General features: G+C 39.0%; 1 protein-coding gene across 43 annotated transcripts in view; it reads left to right on the forward strand.

Annotated features, from left to right (window-relative positions):
* nrxn1a (neurexin 1a) overlaps positions 1 to 17073 on the forward strand; it is a 1700803-nt gene that overhangs the window by 261959 nt on the left and 1421771 nt on the right. For 36 of the 43 annotated variants that reach the window (XM_059648525.1, XM_059648528.1, XM_059648548.1 and 33 more), the window contains one exon: positions 12080 to 12109. The exons of the other annotated variants lie outside the window; for them this stretch is intronic. In XM_059648525.1, coding sequence (XP_059504508.1) covers positions 12080 to 12109 — 30 coding nt within the window. The remainder of the gene's footprint in view (positions 1 to 12079; positions 12110 to 17073) is intronic. 43 annotated transcript variants of the gene reach the window in all.

A 17073-nucleotide genomic window follows, 5' to 3' on the forward strand; every position in this document is an offset into this window, starting at 1 on the left:
AAGGCACAGATTCTGGCAGCTTTGAAGTAAGTGCAAAGTGAGTGAACACTAAGAAATTAAGCTAAGAGCCATGCATGCATGAGATGCATCTGTCCATGCACAGAAAGCAACCTCACAAAACCATGCAAGCCATCAGTGTACCTTAGCTTTCAATGTAAGTCCTGAAGGACTCAAGTGGTGTGTGAAGTAGGTCTGAAAGCAGCCATGATGAATTGGTGAGATTGATGGTTTGATGATGCTTACTCATCGCGATGAAGAGTGGAACAAGACAGTGTCCATACAACATGAACATAGTGAAGACAAGTGTGGGCTGAAGGCCCAGAGAAACAAGCCGTTAGCCCCCTCAGCCCGGCATAAGCACAAATTGCACCCTCTTGTTTCTTGGGGAAGGAGAAGAAAATTGTGAGCTACAGAAATATGAGTTGACCTTCGCTTTCACCGTATTTTTTTCATATTTCTCACCTTTACCCACACTGTTCAAGGGAACAGAAAACTGCCCTCAGAATTTTAAATGTGGATTTATTTCAGCTACAGTGGCCTTTTTTAAAATCTTTGCATCAGTTTTGTGAAAAGCTGCAACAGAAGCCTGACTGACCATAAAACTAGCTAGACTCAAGTCTAATTAATCGCCACTGGAAATTTTTACAAGTTGCATTCATTTGCAGAGCCTTGAGGAGCCTTTTAACTTAAGTTTTGTTTTCTTTGTGTGCAATGAAGCTAACATACCTTAAAGCTTTTGAATGCATTTTGTTTAAATTTACTGAGAAGCTCATCAGTGTACCCAAATAATAATCTCCTGTACATAGTTTCAAAGTTATTTTTCAGTAATTTAGTATTGGGTTATTCTCGGTAGGTAAAATGATGATGTCGTTATAAATTAATACAAATTTGACTGCAGTTTATGCCTGATCCATTGTTTGTGTCTAATGCAAAAATTCTCTCCCTCAGTGATGAGAGATTTAATCAGGGAATCCCAATTGTCATGCAGATACATCTACAGAAATATCTAAAGCTAGTTATGGTTGCTAACATGTTACTACTGTACTGTGTTAGTTTTAAAGTTCTTTGATCACATAATAGTTAAATTTATGCAAAAAAGGATGTCACTCTTTGTCCCAGATGGTGTTTTGATTTTGATACTATTTTATGCTCAGTTTAGGCATTTTGCTGAAATGAGTTGCAAACAATGAGAGGAGGAATAATAAACTGATGCTGTTCAGGCAGGTTAAATTCTTTATCGCCCAAATCAAAAACGCTTTCAGGTAGAATCTTTTCAGGTCCTGAACAACATGGGCTATGGCCAAAAAATTTCAGGCAATAGTGTGAAATGCCATCATTGAGACTGAAAGTCACATTTTCCAACAATGTTCAGCAGTTCTGAGGAATGGTCACTGGACCTGAAATGTTATTTCTTTTTTCTCCTCCACAGATGCTGCCAGTACAGCTAAGCTTCTCCAGCAACTTTGTTTTTGTTTTTTTTTCCAACAATGTTCTGGACAACAAGTAAGATTCCCACTAATAAGCAGTGAAATGCCTATTCACAGGGATTATTGCACATTATTATACTCATTATTACTTAATCTGGCCTCATTAAAATGTACTCTCCTATTCTGTCACCCATTGAAAAGAAACTGGACCCCAACAATTCCTGGCATGGAAGCAAGAGCAGGTAGCTGGCAAGCCCAGCTCACTGCTTGCTCCTCCAGACCTCCTTCTTGGACACCTAGCACCAACTTTGCTGAGCCTGATGCCAGTAATCGCTTGTGCACACCCCACACATCCATGGACCTTAGCATTCGGTCTATACCATTCTCACCGCACACTCATGGCACATTTCTGATCCACTTACAGTACATGTCTGCACTTTAATGCTGGCCTTTAGGTTGCACTGTCAGCTTTCATTACATTGCTGCTGGAAAGCCATTCTGCACAATTGGATGAGACTGCATCTCAGTGTTTCTTACTTGCTCCCTTAGCATTCACTTTGGATCTACCTGGATGCTCAATTCATCCCTGCCTTTTCACATTTGGCCCCTCAACTAGACCTTAAAGGCTCACTGAACTACTTTCTTGCCGTGCCTTTCAATGCAGATACAAAGCCAGACAATTTGTCTTTATTGTCAGCAGACAACAGTCAAGAAGGTCGGCATGTTCCTTTATAGCACTGTGCTATGTCAATCACAGGATGCGCCATTTCAGCGCTGCACATACTGAGAGCAAATGGCCATATCTCAAACTCTGAGGGGATTAGTCTTCAGTCAAGTCAAGAGATTGAGGGGTCCAGACACACTAGTTCAAGGAACGCCTCTGATGTCAGTCCAGAGGCTTGGTCACAGTTAGTCAGCTGCTTGCAGCAACCAGGGTCAGGACCATCTCCTGAATGTCAGACACCTCAATACCTATTTCGATTCTTTCTGCCCTTTATGGACTATTATCTCCTGGGATAAGAAAAAGAGGAAGTAAGTATAATTAAAATGGGTGGCTCAACTGTTACCACTGATGCAAGTCGGGAGGGTAAAACGGTGAGGTGTACCAGTCATTGAGTGGGCAGTGCAGATGCCAAACAAAGAAATTGTGTGGGTAAGAGCAACTGGGAAAAGATGTTGCTGTGAAAAGTGAGAGCGGTAGAGTTTGAGCCTTAATTGAAGGCCTGTGCATTAGCTGAGATAATAAGTATGAAGTAGCAGTGAGAAAATAGTGGAACTTCCCCTTGTGGAGCAGTAAAGGTCATTGACCTTGTTCCTACTCTACAGGGCATTCATCCAGATGGAGGAGATTGCACTGATTCAGATGGCAACGTTGTACCAAGCTGCCAGAGCCTGGTCCCTTGGCCTCCACTACCAGTCCTGAAGGAAGAGGGGAACCTTCCTCAGCACTGACATGTACATCAGGATCTCCAGATCCCCGCACACAAAGTGGGGGTATCAATTTCCCTTTGTAAATGCCATTAGTGCATCTTGTAAATGTTGTAACTGTGCAGGGTGACTCTGAACTGGCAATGTTTGAGTGGGCAGTCAGCAAAGCCAGGTTTTCTGGAATATTCCAGTTGTGGTGAGTATTTCCAGCTACAGCTCACTGGAGAATTGGACTAGCATTGGATTAGGGGACACCACAGGGGCTTTGGTATGTAGCTGGTGAGACAGGTTTGGGAAAACTCATTCTGCCTTGCAGAGGATTCCCTTGATGACGTGTCAAAAATGAAACTTTGCTAATACGTGGGAAGACTTAGCCCATTATATTGTCCCACTCAAAAGCTGAACCATATGACATACCTCTGAACATTCTTCAGAATTTATAACTCCATCAATGCCCCTAGCTCCTTGCAAGTGCAACATTTTATACTCAGTGGTTTTTCCTTCTTAAAGTGACCATTATATTTTCTTTTAAAAAGTAATATTTGGATCACATGGATTCATAACACCTCCATCTCTGGCAGAAGTAAGATGTGGTTTACAGATGTATTCCAAGACATCAGAACAAAAACTCTTATATTAAAAAGAGAGAAACACATACTCAAGCATTCACTCTGCTAATCGAACCAATGCAGTTATGCTTTATCCATCTTGAAACTCAGGAAATTTGGAACAAAGCATCAGCTGTCACATTGTTTTCCTGGATAAACTTTTTCTGATGGGGTTGCTATAACAAATCCCATTAAAATAATTCGGCATTTGTGTTTTTGATGTTTTCCACAAAAGATAGGGTGTTATGGTTGGTACATACCAGCTCCTCCTTGTAGTTTTGGATGGCATATACTTAAAATTGTTTCAGAGCCAGTAATAGTCCCAATCTGTCTTCCTCCACACTAGAGATCCTCTTTTATTGTTAATTTTAACTTTGCGCTCAAGTTTCCCAGCGACCAGTCTGTGCGTATTTCATCTTTCTGAAGCAAATCTGCACTCCCTCACCCCTGCCCCCCAAGTCACTGGCATCAGTCATGAACTTAATAGGCTGGTGGAAGTTGGGGCAGTCAGCACGTTTTGTTAGGATAATCTTCAGCCTCTCAAGAGGTGCTTGGTCCTTCCTGACCGCACTATCTTTCTTTTCTGCTATAACAAATGCATCAATGGAGCAGCTACTGGGCTGAGATTTTGTACGGATTTATGGTAGAAACCATTTGCTTTTGGGGGCAGGAAACTGCATCAATGATTGTATCTTTGCTGTTCATAGCAGCAACTGTCCCTGACCAACTATGTGCCCTAGGTAGTTCACCTTTACTTCTGCAGATTTATTTTGTGACAAAAGTTAACATTTCTCCAGCTCAAGGTGTTAAGTGAAGCTTCCAGCGTCACTTCCACAAATCCATTATAGTAATAAAAGTGCCAAAGCAGTCTTTCAGGCAAGGAATTGGGTAGAAGTGTGCTCTAGTTACGGTGCCACTTCTATTACTTCTATTGTCTTTGCATGGACTTGGACACTGCCATAACTGGTGAAATCCAGCTGTTTTGACTGTGTTCACTCAAGTGCTTTCGCAATTTGCATTGGATTTCTGCTTTTACCCGAATTTGTTTCGCAGGGCCTTAGTGAAAACAATTTTGTTTATGGAATGGAAATCTACAACCACCGGATCCTGGTTTGTCCCTACACACTCATAAATTCTGTGAGAAGCCTCATTAAATCTCCTTGCTGTCTGTATCTCAATATGAAAGCACGATGTCTAACATCCCATACAAAAGCCACAGAAAACCATCAGTTGTTCTTTCATTCAAGATGGTGAGTTTAACCCGAGAGTCACTGCATCTTGGAGAAGCATGAGGTCGAGAAAGTGGGGTCTTCATGGTGACCTCAGCTGGTGCAGGAATTGTATCCATACTGTTGGTTAACTGGACAGCACGATGTTCAAATTTGGTATTGTCCAGGCTGCTGTCTGCATCATTCTTACTGTTCGTTTAGTCCTGCATTGTCCTCACTGGCTGACCGGCCTGTGCTTGCTTATCCGGCTCCAAACGGTCATAGTGTTTCGCCATGTTGATGTGACATAGCTGGCTCTTTTTCCTTTGCTCTGGGGTATCAATCAAAACATTCACATTACAAATTCTCTTAGTTCCACATAAGCACCACTGTACTGGGATTTCAGCAGTTCACTCTGTAAAGGTAGTAACACATAATCCTGTGTCTGAAATGCTCAGGCCTGGGCCTGCTTAACTGCTCTTTCTGTCATGGCTGCTTGTGAAGTTTTCAGGTGCTCCTGAGTCCGTTCAGTGGCTCCTCTGCGCTGCTACCAGAGGGCGAATATGTCATCTAACTCAAGAGAATTGATCTTTCGTCCAAGATAATCTCTTTGATTAGTTTTGGAAGATCTTGTCTCTTATGCCCCTGAATATTTTCAAAGGGATCAAAGCTGGTAGATTCAGCAGGTGAATCCTAGTGATAAACGAATGAATTTCTATCCCTTTGACCCAGTCTTTGGACTACTCATTGTAATCTGCCCTCATTATTGTTGCCTGGGACAGTTCTTTAGCTCCTTCTGCCTGTGGGACTTCTGTTATGCCCAGAATACACCAACTTTCTGACATATTTTGGAATTAAAATAGGTTCCTCGATCCAGTTAGACTTTGATTGGTAGTTTAAATTAGGCGCAGAATATCTGTGCTCACAACCTCAGTAGAAATGATTCTGAAGGTGCCGAAGTGGTTCTACTGCTTCTTCACAGCACCAGGGACCCGGGTTTGATTTCACCTTTGGCCTGTTTGTCCCATGTAGTGTTTGTCATAGTTCTTGCAAGGTATTTTGTAGATGACGTTCGTTTATAGGGCCTTTTAAGTTCATTAGCTGCTGTTTTAGTGTGTTGGTGGGTTTGTGGGCTACACTGATGCCAAGAGGTCTGAGTCGTCTGGCAGTCATTTCAGAAATGTCTTTGATGTAGGGGAGAGTGGTTATGGTTTCTGGGCCCATTTTGTCTGTTTGTTTGGGTTTGTTGCTGAACTACGTTGGACAAACAGGCAGAAAGCTAGCCACCAGGATACATGAACATCAACTAGCCACAAAACAACATGACCCGCTATCACTAGTATCCTTACATACAGATGAGGAAGGACACCACTTTGATTGGGACAACACATCCATCCTAGGACGAGCCAAACAGAGACACGCACGAGAATTCCTAGAAACATGGTATTCCAACCGGAACTCCATCAACAAACACATTGATTTGGAGCCAATCTACCATCCTCTGAGAAAAAGAACAGAAATGACATCACCAATGCAGGAAATGACATCACCAACCCAAGGAAACCTAAACAGATAAATAGAAAGCGGGACATAACACCAGCGCTTCATCGGAGGCTCACTGATGATGTTGCCTAGAATGATGACGAAACGTCTGAAAACTAACCTTCCAGCTCAGCAAGCAAACTCACATCCATCAATGATCTAGATGAAGGGGCTGAGAGCATTCTGGCTAAGTTTACAGATGATACAAATGTAGATAGTCCAGGATTCTCTCAAGGTAAACTTGCAGGTTGAGTCAATAGTTAGGAAGGCAAATGCAATGTTGGCATTTATTTTGAGAGAACTTGAATATAAAGGCAGGGATGTACTTCTGAGGCTCTATGATGCTCTGGTTAGGCTACATTTTGAATATTATGTGCAATTTTGCCCTCCATATCTCAGGATGGATGGACTGACTCTCTGGTTTCAGAGGAGGTTCACATGAATGGTCTCAGGAATGAAAAGCTTAACATCTGAGGAATGTTTTTGGACTATGAATCTATACTCAATGGAGTTTAGAAGGATGAGGGAGGATCTAATTGAAACTTACAGAATAATGAATGGCCTGGACAGAGTGGATGCTGGGAAGATGTTCAATTGGGAGGAAAGACTAGGATCTGAGGGCACAGCCTTAGAGTAAAGGGAAGACCTATTTGAATGGAGATGAAGAGAAACCTCTTCAGCCAGAGAGTGGTGAATCTGTGGAATTCACTGCCTCAGAAGGCTGTGGAGGGCAGCTCATTGAGTACATTTAAAATAGAGACAGATAGGTTTCTTGATTGTCAAGGGGATTATGGGTTACGGGGAGAAAGAGGCAGAATGGGATGGAGAAAGTTATCAACCATGACTGAATGGTAGAGCAGACTCAGTGGGCTGAATGGCCTAATTTCTGCTCCTCTGCCTTATGACCTTGATCCTCACCAAGTCATTTCCCATAAAGGAAATATTAGTGGTGGAGTGGAGGTGTCATTGAACTGTAATCCAGAATCCCAACCTGATATTCTGAGGTCATGGGTTCAAATCCCACTATAGTGAAAGTTGAATTCAATAAAAGGAAAAAACTAGCTTAATGATGAACACTGTTGGTTGTTCTAAAAGCCCATCTGGCTTGCTAATGCCCTTTAGGGAAGGAAGTTTGCCATCTTTACCTGGTCTGGCCTATATATGAACCAGACAGACAAAAATTTGATCAACTCTTAACTAGAATTAGGAATTTGCAATAAATTTTGGCCCAATCAAGATGCCCACATCCAATGAATAAAGAAATGAATGTCTAACCTATCTACAATCAAGACCATACATTAGACTTTCCTCATGTGCACCTGATACAGAAGTATGTATACTCCCTGCTGATACAATTCACTAAAACCAGCTATTTTACTCCCTTAACCTTGATGTAGGTCTGACCAAACTGCTCCCAGAGATTTGAAAATTTATGCCTCTAAACCGAAGGAAATAACCACAAGAATGGAGAACAGTCTTTCAGGCCATCCTAAAATCCACAGAAAACTCATCAAAAAGCGTGATGTAAACTTTACAGGCTTTGCTGCCCAGTGTGCATTGCTTGATCAATGCATAGTTTTCTATGAGCAACTTCATTTCCTTGACTATTTTTTTTGAAACAATTTGAAGAATACCACTTTGTCCCTTTTCTTCAAAGCTTAGGATTGCTTCTACAACATTGAATAATTCTATGCTCGTTCCAGCAGGATGGAGGAAGATGGGTCCCCAACTGTTCCATTGCTTTCAAGGAATCCTCCGGTCATTGTTCCAGCCTTTTTCATTGGAATGCCTTTTCTCTCTCTCCTACCTCACCATCTTTCCTTTGAAATCTAATTTTGTTCACTTCTTCTCTCACCATTTCCAATCATTCTAATTTTCTTCTCTGAAATTCTTTTTCTCCCTCCTATCCTCCTTTTTCTTTCCTCTCTTACCCTTTCCTCTTTGTCTCTTTGAAATTCTAGCTCTAGCCTTTTCTTTTGTAACTAAATTTGTGCTAGTGTGACCATGTACTATTTCTTCACTTCCTTGTTGCTTTCCTAATACATAAATCAGGTTATTGGCCAGTAGTTGTATAATTTCTAGCCCCTTAATGTTTGATCTAAATTTTATGTTTAACTACCCACGAACACATTGCAGTTCATCTGTGGACTATTTAAAGTATTAACACTAATTAGTATTAATATTAGTATGAGTATTAGCATGAGTACTAATAAGTAAACTTCACAAGCCTCAAAATCTCCCCAACCCCCGAACTCATCCCAAAACCAGCCCAACTCATCTCCAACAAAGACGTCATCCCAAAACCAGCCCAGCTCGTCCCCACCCCCGGCTCATCCCAAAACCAGCCCAGCTCGTCCCCACCTCCTTCACCTGTCTGTCTTTTCTCCCACCTATCCGCTCCTCTCACTTCAACCACCACCCCCACTTCCTACTTACCTGCCTCTTCCCCGCCTCCTTGACCTTTTCATCATCTGTCCATCTATCTGCTCCTTTATCCACCTTCCATTAGCCTCCCATTCTCTCTCTATTTATTTCCGAACCCACTTCCCCTCCCCCATTTCTGAAGAATGTTCCAGACCCGAAACGTCAACTTTCCTGCTCCTCTGATGCTGGTTGGCCTGCTGTGTTCATCCAGCTCCACACCCAGTTGTCTTGAAAGTATTAATAGCTACCTCACTCCGCTACAAAACACACTTACTTAAAAATTAGACATTTTGATTCATATGATCTCTACTTTAATGTGCAAGAAACCTAGATTGGCATTTTCCTTTATTAAAATTATTGCCACCGCTTCAAATTACTTCGGCTATTTCACAAACTTCATTGGCAGTTTAATAGCCGATAAGCCCCCAAATGTATGTTAAAGCAAAGTTTGGAGGAATCACCATTTTCTTTTCTAGTCCCAGTCTTTCATGGATCTCCACACGGTTTAAATTTAACCAGGTTGGTGTTATGGCCATTATACTGTTCTCCAACTGTGTCAGCTTCAGTATGAAGAAAATGTCAGCCAGATTTCTTTAAAGTACAACAAACAATTGGTTCATTGCCAAACGTATTCAAACAAAGATGAAACGAATTTTGATTATATGCCTTTTTAAGAAGATAACTAGCACTCACACAGATCTGAGATGAAACAATATATTGTGTTAGCTTTAAGGTAATTCACCAACTAATAGTTAAATTAATGAGAAAAAAAAGGTCATGGATCATCCTTCATGGTGTTCCGATTTTGACACTATTTCACACACAAGCTGCTGGGGCTGGGGTAACTTATTGGAACAGTTGTAGTTGGCGGAATTCTTCAGATAGTGGATTGATTCCAAGATCTTCTTCAGGAACTCCTCCAACAATAATGATGGCTTTTGGTGGATCTTCAGCTCAGGTACTTTGCTGAGACGAAGCAATAGGCAGTTGCTGTTCAAGCAGGTCAATTCTTTCTTAATCATTTCAACAATGCACTAATCATATCCCATTCAGAAACTAGGCCATGTCACTTCCCTGTGAAAACACATCAGGCCGGACAGCCATATTCAATCTCCCTGCACTTTTGCAGCTGCCATATTGTCAATATTGTGTCCAAAAGATATTCCTTATTGACGTACCCTTAGTTTAACAGTTCAGTATAACTTTATATGGAGCCATATGATCTTTTAGTTTATATTTGGATCACATATCTCCATCGCAAAAACATCAAATATGTGTAATGTTGATTCAATATGAAATTTCCTGGCAGTACATTATTGCAAATCTTTTGTATAATCCTCATAATAATACTTAAATACACTTCAGGAACAAATGCATTTTCACTTGATTAAAACTAGTTGCACTGTTCTTTTTTTCCATTATTTTTAAAATCAGCCCCATTACTGATAGAATCTAATTTTTGAAGTTGCTTAATTAATGAGGATAGAAATTATAATATTAACTCTGAGCCTGAAGGTGGCATTTTAATAAGTGTGAAAATGAATGGTATTCGCATTCATTTGAATCCAAATGCCATTCCTATGAAAAACACTAAACACTTCTAGGAATGAGAAATAAGACTATCGACTTGTCTCAGTGCAGTACTTCTCAGTTGCATCCTGATATGTGAACTACAAATGAATCTGAGTAATGTGCATTCCTGTTAATGGTTTGAATACACAGACAGTAATGCAGTTCATGAAACAATGTTCCAGAATGGACCGAAACTATTTAATTTCTAACACTTAAAATATGCGTTGACACTTTTGGAGATCGTTTTTAATTCATCAATTACCATATCTGTTGATTGAATGAATGTGTCTTGCTTCATATCACTACATTGGTCTTCAAAATACATCTTTGGAAACCATCAAATCACAATCCGTTTTTTTATAATATGCAATTTTCTCATGAAATATTGGAATAGAAAAACCACACTTGAAAGCAACAAGATACAAAACACCCTTAGATTAATTATTTCTGTTAGCCTGCACTAGAATCATGAGCAGCCATAGACAGGGCATTGAATGACATCTGCTCCTGCATTGTTTGGGAACTAGTTGTCTGAGAGTTTACAGACTTTCATACTGGTGAGAATTAATTTTGGAGCTATAAAATAGGTTTTGTAATTGAGAAATTCAACACAGAAACATATCCTTTAAGTTATGAAGAACAATATAGGATAGCTAAACAAGTTTTTGTTTTATCACTAGTATTCAGTCAGTTGTATTTCTTAGCTACATTAGATGGTTCCATCATGCTAATGAATTTCAACACAATAATTACATTTCCTTGGCTGTACATTTAAGAGTGGGTTTCCTGGAATGGCAACTGCATATGATATAAATTGTACTTTGAGCCATAACTATTTGGAAGTAAATTTAAGAAAAAGAAATCAGAAAACATTTTACTCAATTTTCAACAATTTCGTTTTGAAACTTGATTTCTGTATGTGCATGGCAAATATTTAAATCACAATATAGTGTGTACATTTTAACATTAATTACTGGAATGCAAAATTGGCGATTGCAAACCTGTAGCTATCCATTTTCTTTGTCATTGATTTCAAACAAAGGAATCATTGTTTGGTGTATGGGCACTCAGCTGATCTGCTTCTACCTATCTTCTCGCCTGAGCTGTCAATGTTTTTTATCCACATTTTGACTTAAAAACAGTGATATTATTAATGTTATAAAACAACACAAAACAATTCTCATTATTTTACCCATAATAGTATGAATTTACTTTTCATGAGAGGCTCGATGAGAACATTTTGAATTCACTTCTTCAAATATCAATTTGCAAACCATACATCTTTGGAGGTACTATTTTAATTGAATATAACTCTCACTTACGGCCCAGTTTCAAGATACATTTGATGTAAAACTGCCCAAAGCAACACTTAAGGCTCTTAAGAATGTTCAGGCAGAAAGGAGCGCATCAATTTGGAAACCAGTACTGCGAACAGTGTTTATAGTATCTCTACTCAGTGCTTCTTTTTCATATTTTTAGCATAAATCATGATTAAAATGTTCTTGAAATTACATGTTTCTGAAAGCAGACTAACAGCTTGTGAAACAATGCTTTTGGCACGAGGTGTAGGGTAGAAGGATGTTCCTGTTACAAAAGTTCCTTTGGAAGCCTTTGTTCTCTTTTATTGTGGATATGTGTATGTGGAAAATCTCGGAATTGTCCAATGCTATCAGAATCATTTCTTCATTCTTCTGATCTTGTCCCAATGCATTGCAACCGGTGGTTGAAAAATGCTTTTTTTAAAATTTCCCTGTAATAAAGACATCTAATACAACACAGATGTCTGTCACAAAACATTTTTGTCATTGTGACGATACCTCTTCCCACGTGCCCTTGTTCTTTGCTGACTGTGCTCTTGTTTCCCTTCAAGGTCTGGCGCACCTGATGATGGGCGACCAAGGTATGGGTTCCATTCCTTTTTTCCACTGTGCTTCCTTCTCTTCCCCCCACCCCCACCATTAGTAGTTGTCTTTAATCTCTCTCTATAAATAATTCTACAAAAGTTTATACTTCCACTTTGGCTGTATCAAGAGAATCTGTCTTTCTTTTTTTCCTTTTTGCACTTGAGTCAAGCTTTTTGCTTTGTCTTTGTCTTTGTGCCAGTTAGGAGAAAGTGAGATCAATTGATGTAAAAATGTCAGTGTTAAAAATAATTAAAGCAATGTTAAAAATATTTACCTGAGTGTATAGTTAGTTTGGAGTGCTTGAAGTCATTATGTTCAGAATTATGCTTGCTTCTGTATCAGGTGGTATTGTCACTACCAGTGCCTGCTCTTAGCTTGTAGTGTGATAAATTGTTACACCATTTTGCAACATGTGTGTAGCAGTGTGCTTCACCCATTAACAGAGATGCATGGCTGATTGAAAGTATGTTCGATGCACCTAACCAGGCTGTTGGAATGCTGGAGGAATGGTTTTGCAAGCAATTCAACCACTTAATTTCACTCTTAATTATTTTTGATGTTTTTATTTACATTGAGTGAGTTAAATCATGGTTCTACAGGTGTTTTGAATACATAAATCTCCCAACAGAAAATTACTTTCATACCATGGAATTCATGCTTCCATTTCAACATAATATGCCCACGCTACACCTGTATGCTTACATATTAAATATATTTTGTTACAATGATTAGTTGCATTTGCATATAATCATGAAACTTAAAATGTTTCTCTTTTTTTTATTCAATAATGCTTACTTCATGGAACCATTCCATCAATTCCATAGGTAAAATAAAAGGTACTAAATGTTTTGCTTTCTTTGGAACAATTAAGAAGTATAATATTAATGGCCATTTAAATCATTCGTAAAAATGTATTTTGTTTGTTGCCTAAACGTTAAATATGTGGTTATGATGTTCTAATGCATTACGAGATCCCAAAGGTAAGGCTGTTGATATTTATGTATTTGCCTGTTTGTATTAATCATAAAATTCTTATCTGCTCGTCGGATACAACAGTTTAGCAAACTAAAAGATGTTGGAAGATTGACATGTTTGTAACTTTATTTTTTATAATATTTAATTATCTCAACAAAACATTCTATTTTTAATTACTGATACATTGCAACAGACAGAACACTGTTCCTTTTGAAATTCAGCCCAATTTAAATGCAGGTGTCACTGTTTTATTTTGAACCATGTGTTTCTAAATTGTATTTAATGAGCATTGGAATATTGATTTTAGTGTTTTCGAAGGAACAAAAAGGATGAAATCCTGAATAGAAACAAAATTGGACAAATATGTGTATCATATTAGTTCACATGAAAAAAACATTGAAATATCACTTTCAAGATCAACATTAAATTAACTTGAAATGGTTTCAATTGAAAATGATTACAGTTGTGTTAATTACAGTCGATACAAACTCTCCTGGCACTTTCCAGTTTTAGTTAGTGAGTAGCTTAGTCATATTTTTACGAAGTAAAGATGAGTTAGCTAATCTTATGTGCGATTATACTAAAAATTCTACACTTGGCTTCATTGATTTTAGGGTAGAAAGAAAATACCTAGCTCGCTAGAAGATTTGTGTTGATGACAGGAAAGATAAGTCCCAGTTATGATAGCCTTGTAGTTGAAAACTGCTCATACCTATTGTTAAGGTGCACTCATCAATATTCTTTACCTCGTTTAGAATTGGTGAGTGACTTTACTTAAAAAACACATACAGTGTTGAGTGTTATAAGGGAATGGAAGAGCCATGACAGGGAGAACAATTAACAATTCCAAAAAAAATGTTTAATTTAGGAATGAAATAAATAACTTTGATGGTAATTTGATCTCTGCTTTTGAAATAAATTACTGGCTCACTGTTTACATTTTGATTATTTGGCTGCTTAGAAGATTTTATTCAAGCAGGAATCAGTATTGAGGGTTCTAAAATGGATTATCAGAATCCAGGAAGTAAGCAAACCTGACCAATTTTAATCTTTGTATCTTAATTTAGTAACTCAAATCAGCCATTGTTGTCCAACTACTGGAGAATTAATACAGTGTTGCATCTTAGAATCCAAAAAAAATTCTCTGTTCAGCATTCACAGCTGAGCTAAAGCGATCTTAACAAGAGCAGCAGTGGGATTGCTGCTTCGGTCTCACCATCCCTTACTTAGGGAAGGAAAAAAAACTCAGTTATGTTTCTCACCTCAATCAAGATTTCATCATCCCAGGTGGAATGGCGGAGTTTATATACATGCGGATAGATGCTGCGGATGAAATCGTTTTACTGTATTTCAGTAACCTGCTGGCACTTGTTGCCAAGGTTCACAAGTAAATGATGATAATTTGGGAGAGATGTTGAGGTGCAGTTGGTGCTGTGGTATCTTCTCCCAGTTGAAACTGATGACGTTGGAAGAAGGGAAAAACATTAGTGTTAAAAGAAAAAGTGCTGACAGAAGTGATGGATTCTCCTGTCGCTTCAATAGCTGTGTGTTTAATCTGAATTCCAGTTGTCCTTTGTCCAGATTGGTGATGCCTTGCGTGGTGTCAAACCAAATCATGATTTGTAGATATGATTACATTTCTCACATATGGTCAGTATTGGAAGGGTGAATGAAGGCATTAGCTTTGCTTCAAGCTTGCCTGACGTGTTCTTTTTTTTACAAAAAAGTCAAATAACTGCAGATGCTGGAAATCAGCGAAATAAACAGAAGTTGCTGGAAAAACCCAACAGATCTGACATCACTGTAGAGAGAAAGCAGAGCTAATGGTTCACATCTGGTGACCCTTCTTCAGAAGAGTCTTTGGTAATGAGAAGAAACTCTGCTTTCTCTCTACAGATGCTGACAGATATGCTGAGCTTTTTCAGTAACCCATCTTTATATTCTTTTCAAATGTTGATATTGCACAACGAGAAAGCTGTCTCCATTTGAATCAGTGCAGGATCCCACTTTCAGCCTCTCAAATTGGCTTCCAGAATGTCTTTTGTGTATAAGTTTAGAATATCCTATGTTGCAGGCTCCCAAGTTTAGCTGGCTGTAGAATACTACTTTTGGTTTACGGGAGTCTTCCATGTGAAGATTTTCATCAAAGTTGAATTCTGATGAGCGTACTTCACGGTACTAGGTATGTCTTGCCAATTGATTTTGCAACTGGATCTCAAGCAGCAAAAACATATTGTGACACGAGGAAGTTCTCATGTCTCATAGCCATAGAGAAGTGGTGTGAGAATGACTACATCTTCGTTTCTCTGAAACCTGAAGGTGACATTGATGAATGCTGACCTTATTGTTCGAGGGAATACTCCAAAGATATAAGAACATCTGAGCTGAGATGATTGTTGTTCATTGTGACTATGGCTATTGTGGTTGGCCACCAGGGGAGATTGGTACAAGATCTTTCTTCTACCGACTTATTGTATGGCTGAAGTGTTCTAAAGCTGAGGCAAAGTAATCAACAGGAATTTCCAGAAGTAATGCTACAGAGAAAAACTTTTAAATGGCTATTGGAATGAAATAAAAACTGTGATACAGTAAGTTATTTTCTCATTTTAAATTTAAAACTCAACTTGAATTGTTCACGTACAAAAGGTAATTTTTAATTAGCAAACTTTAAATGAATTAGTGAGTAAAGCAAATAAAACTATATTGTAACGAAAAGGTCTTCTGTGCAGATGGGTTCCATTTTATGCAGGGATGGCTACGGAACCAGGATCAACAGGAAGAGGGCAAGAAAGAGGAAATGTGATGGGGGAGGGATTTAGTGGGGGAGCGTGGGGAGCAGTGGGGGGAATACATTGCGGAGATGGTGATGGAAGGGTTAGTGGTGGTCGGGGATCTCTGAAGGGTTGCTATCCAACCAAGAGGCCATTTAAGGGCTTTGGTTGGTCAAGGGATGAGCAGACTGCCAGATGCCAGCCCTTTGGTGTGTGTGGGTGAGCTGTGTTCCAAAGGTGATGAGTACTACAATATTGTCATTGCACACAACTTGACACTATCCCCACCCCTTCATTTCCCTACCTATCAATCCATCACTGAATGGAGAATAAAATTGCAGCCTGTAGGTCATGGATCTAATGAATTGTCAGATTATCTTTTACATTAAATTTGATCGTCTTGACATATCGATAATATCAGGTATAATTTGATTAATAATTAGTTGCGTGGGGAGTGGCATATGGTTTACTCAAACCTTAGTGAGGAATATTTTAAATATCGCATGTTATTTCTGGGTGAGCAGTGAGAATATATGAAAAATACATTAATGCAATAAAAGTTGGCAACAATAAGGCGCAAAGTGAGTAACAGTGAGCCAGCAGCCTATTTGACATTGTGCCCAGTTTAGTTTTTAATTAACATAAATTATAAAGAAAATTGCATGTAGTATAAGATAGGCTGCTGCTTTGACAAATCTTGCCCCCTAATGTTGTATCTTCAGTTGTAGAAAACAATATTCCAATTTTCTTTCAGTGCAGAACGCGAGTTTTTGTGGTAGCTGTGTTTGCATTGAGTCATTAAACTAGATCATGGCTGAACTTGTAGTCCTTAACTCCACTTTGCTGCCTTTTAAGCGGATTCCCTGATTTTTGAAAAGTCTGCTTTGACTATGCTTAATGACCCAACCTCTATCCTGTGATAAAGTATTCCATTGATTCACCGTTGATTTGGAGGAGAAATTCTTCCACATCCCTGACGAATGGGTAACCCCTTATCCTGAGGCTGTGCCATCTGGTCATGGACTTTGTACGAGGGGTAACAAACTCTTCCATCTACTCTGTCAAGATCTCTAAGAATCTTGTATTTTTCGAGAAGGTTGCTTCTCATTGTTCATTGGTTGATTGTTTTGTGTAGAAATCTAGTTTAGTAGGTCACTGACATCTGTCAGTTCAGAGTCTTCACTTATGGAAAGGGAAGACATGATGTTCACTGG

The sequence above is a fragment of the Stegostoma tigrinum genome, chromosome 9 (genome assembly GCF_030684315.1).
Source record: "Stegostoma tigrinum isolate sSteTig4 chromosome 9, sSteTig4.hap1, whole genome shotgun sequence".
Lineage (NCBI taxonomy): Eukaryota > Metazoa > Chordata > Chondrichthyes > Orectolobiformes > Stegostomatidae > Stegostoma > Stegostoma tigrinum.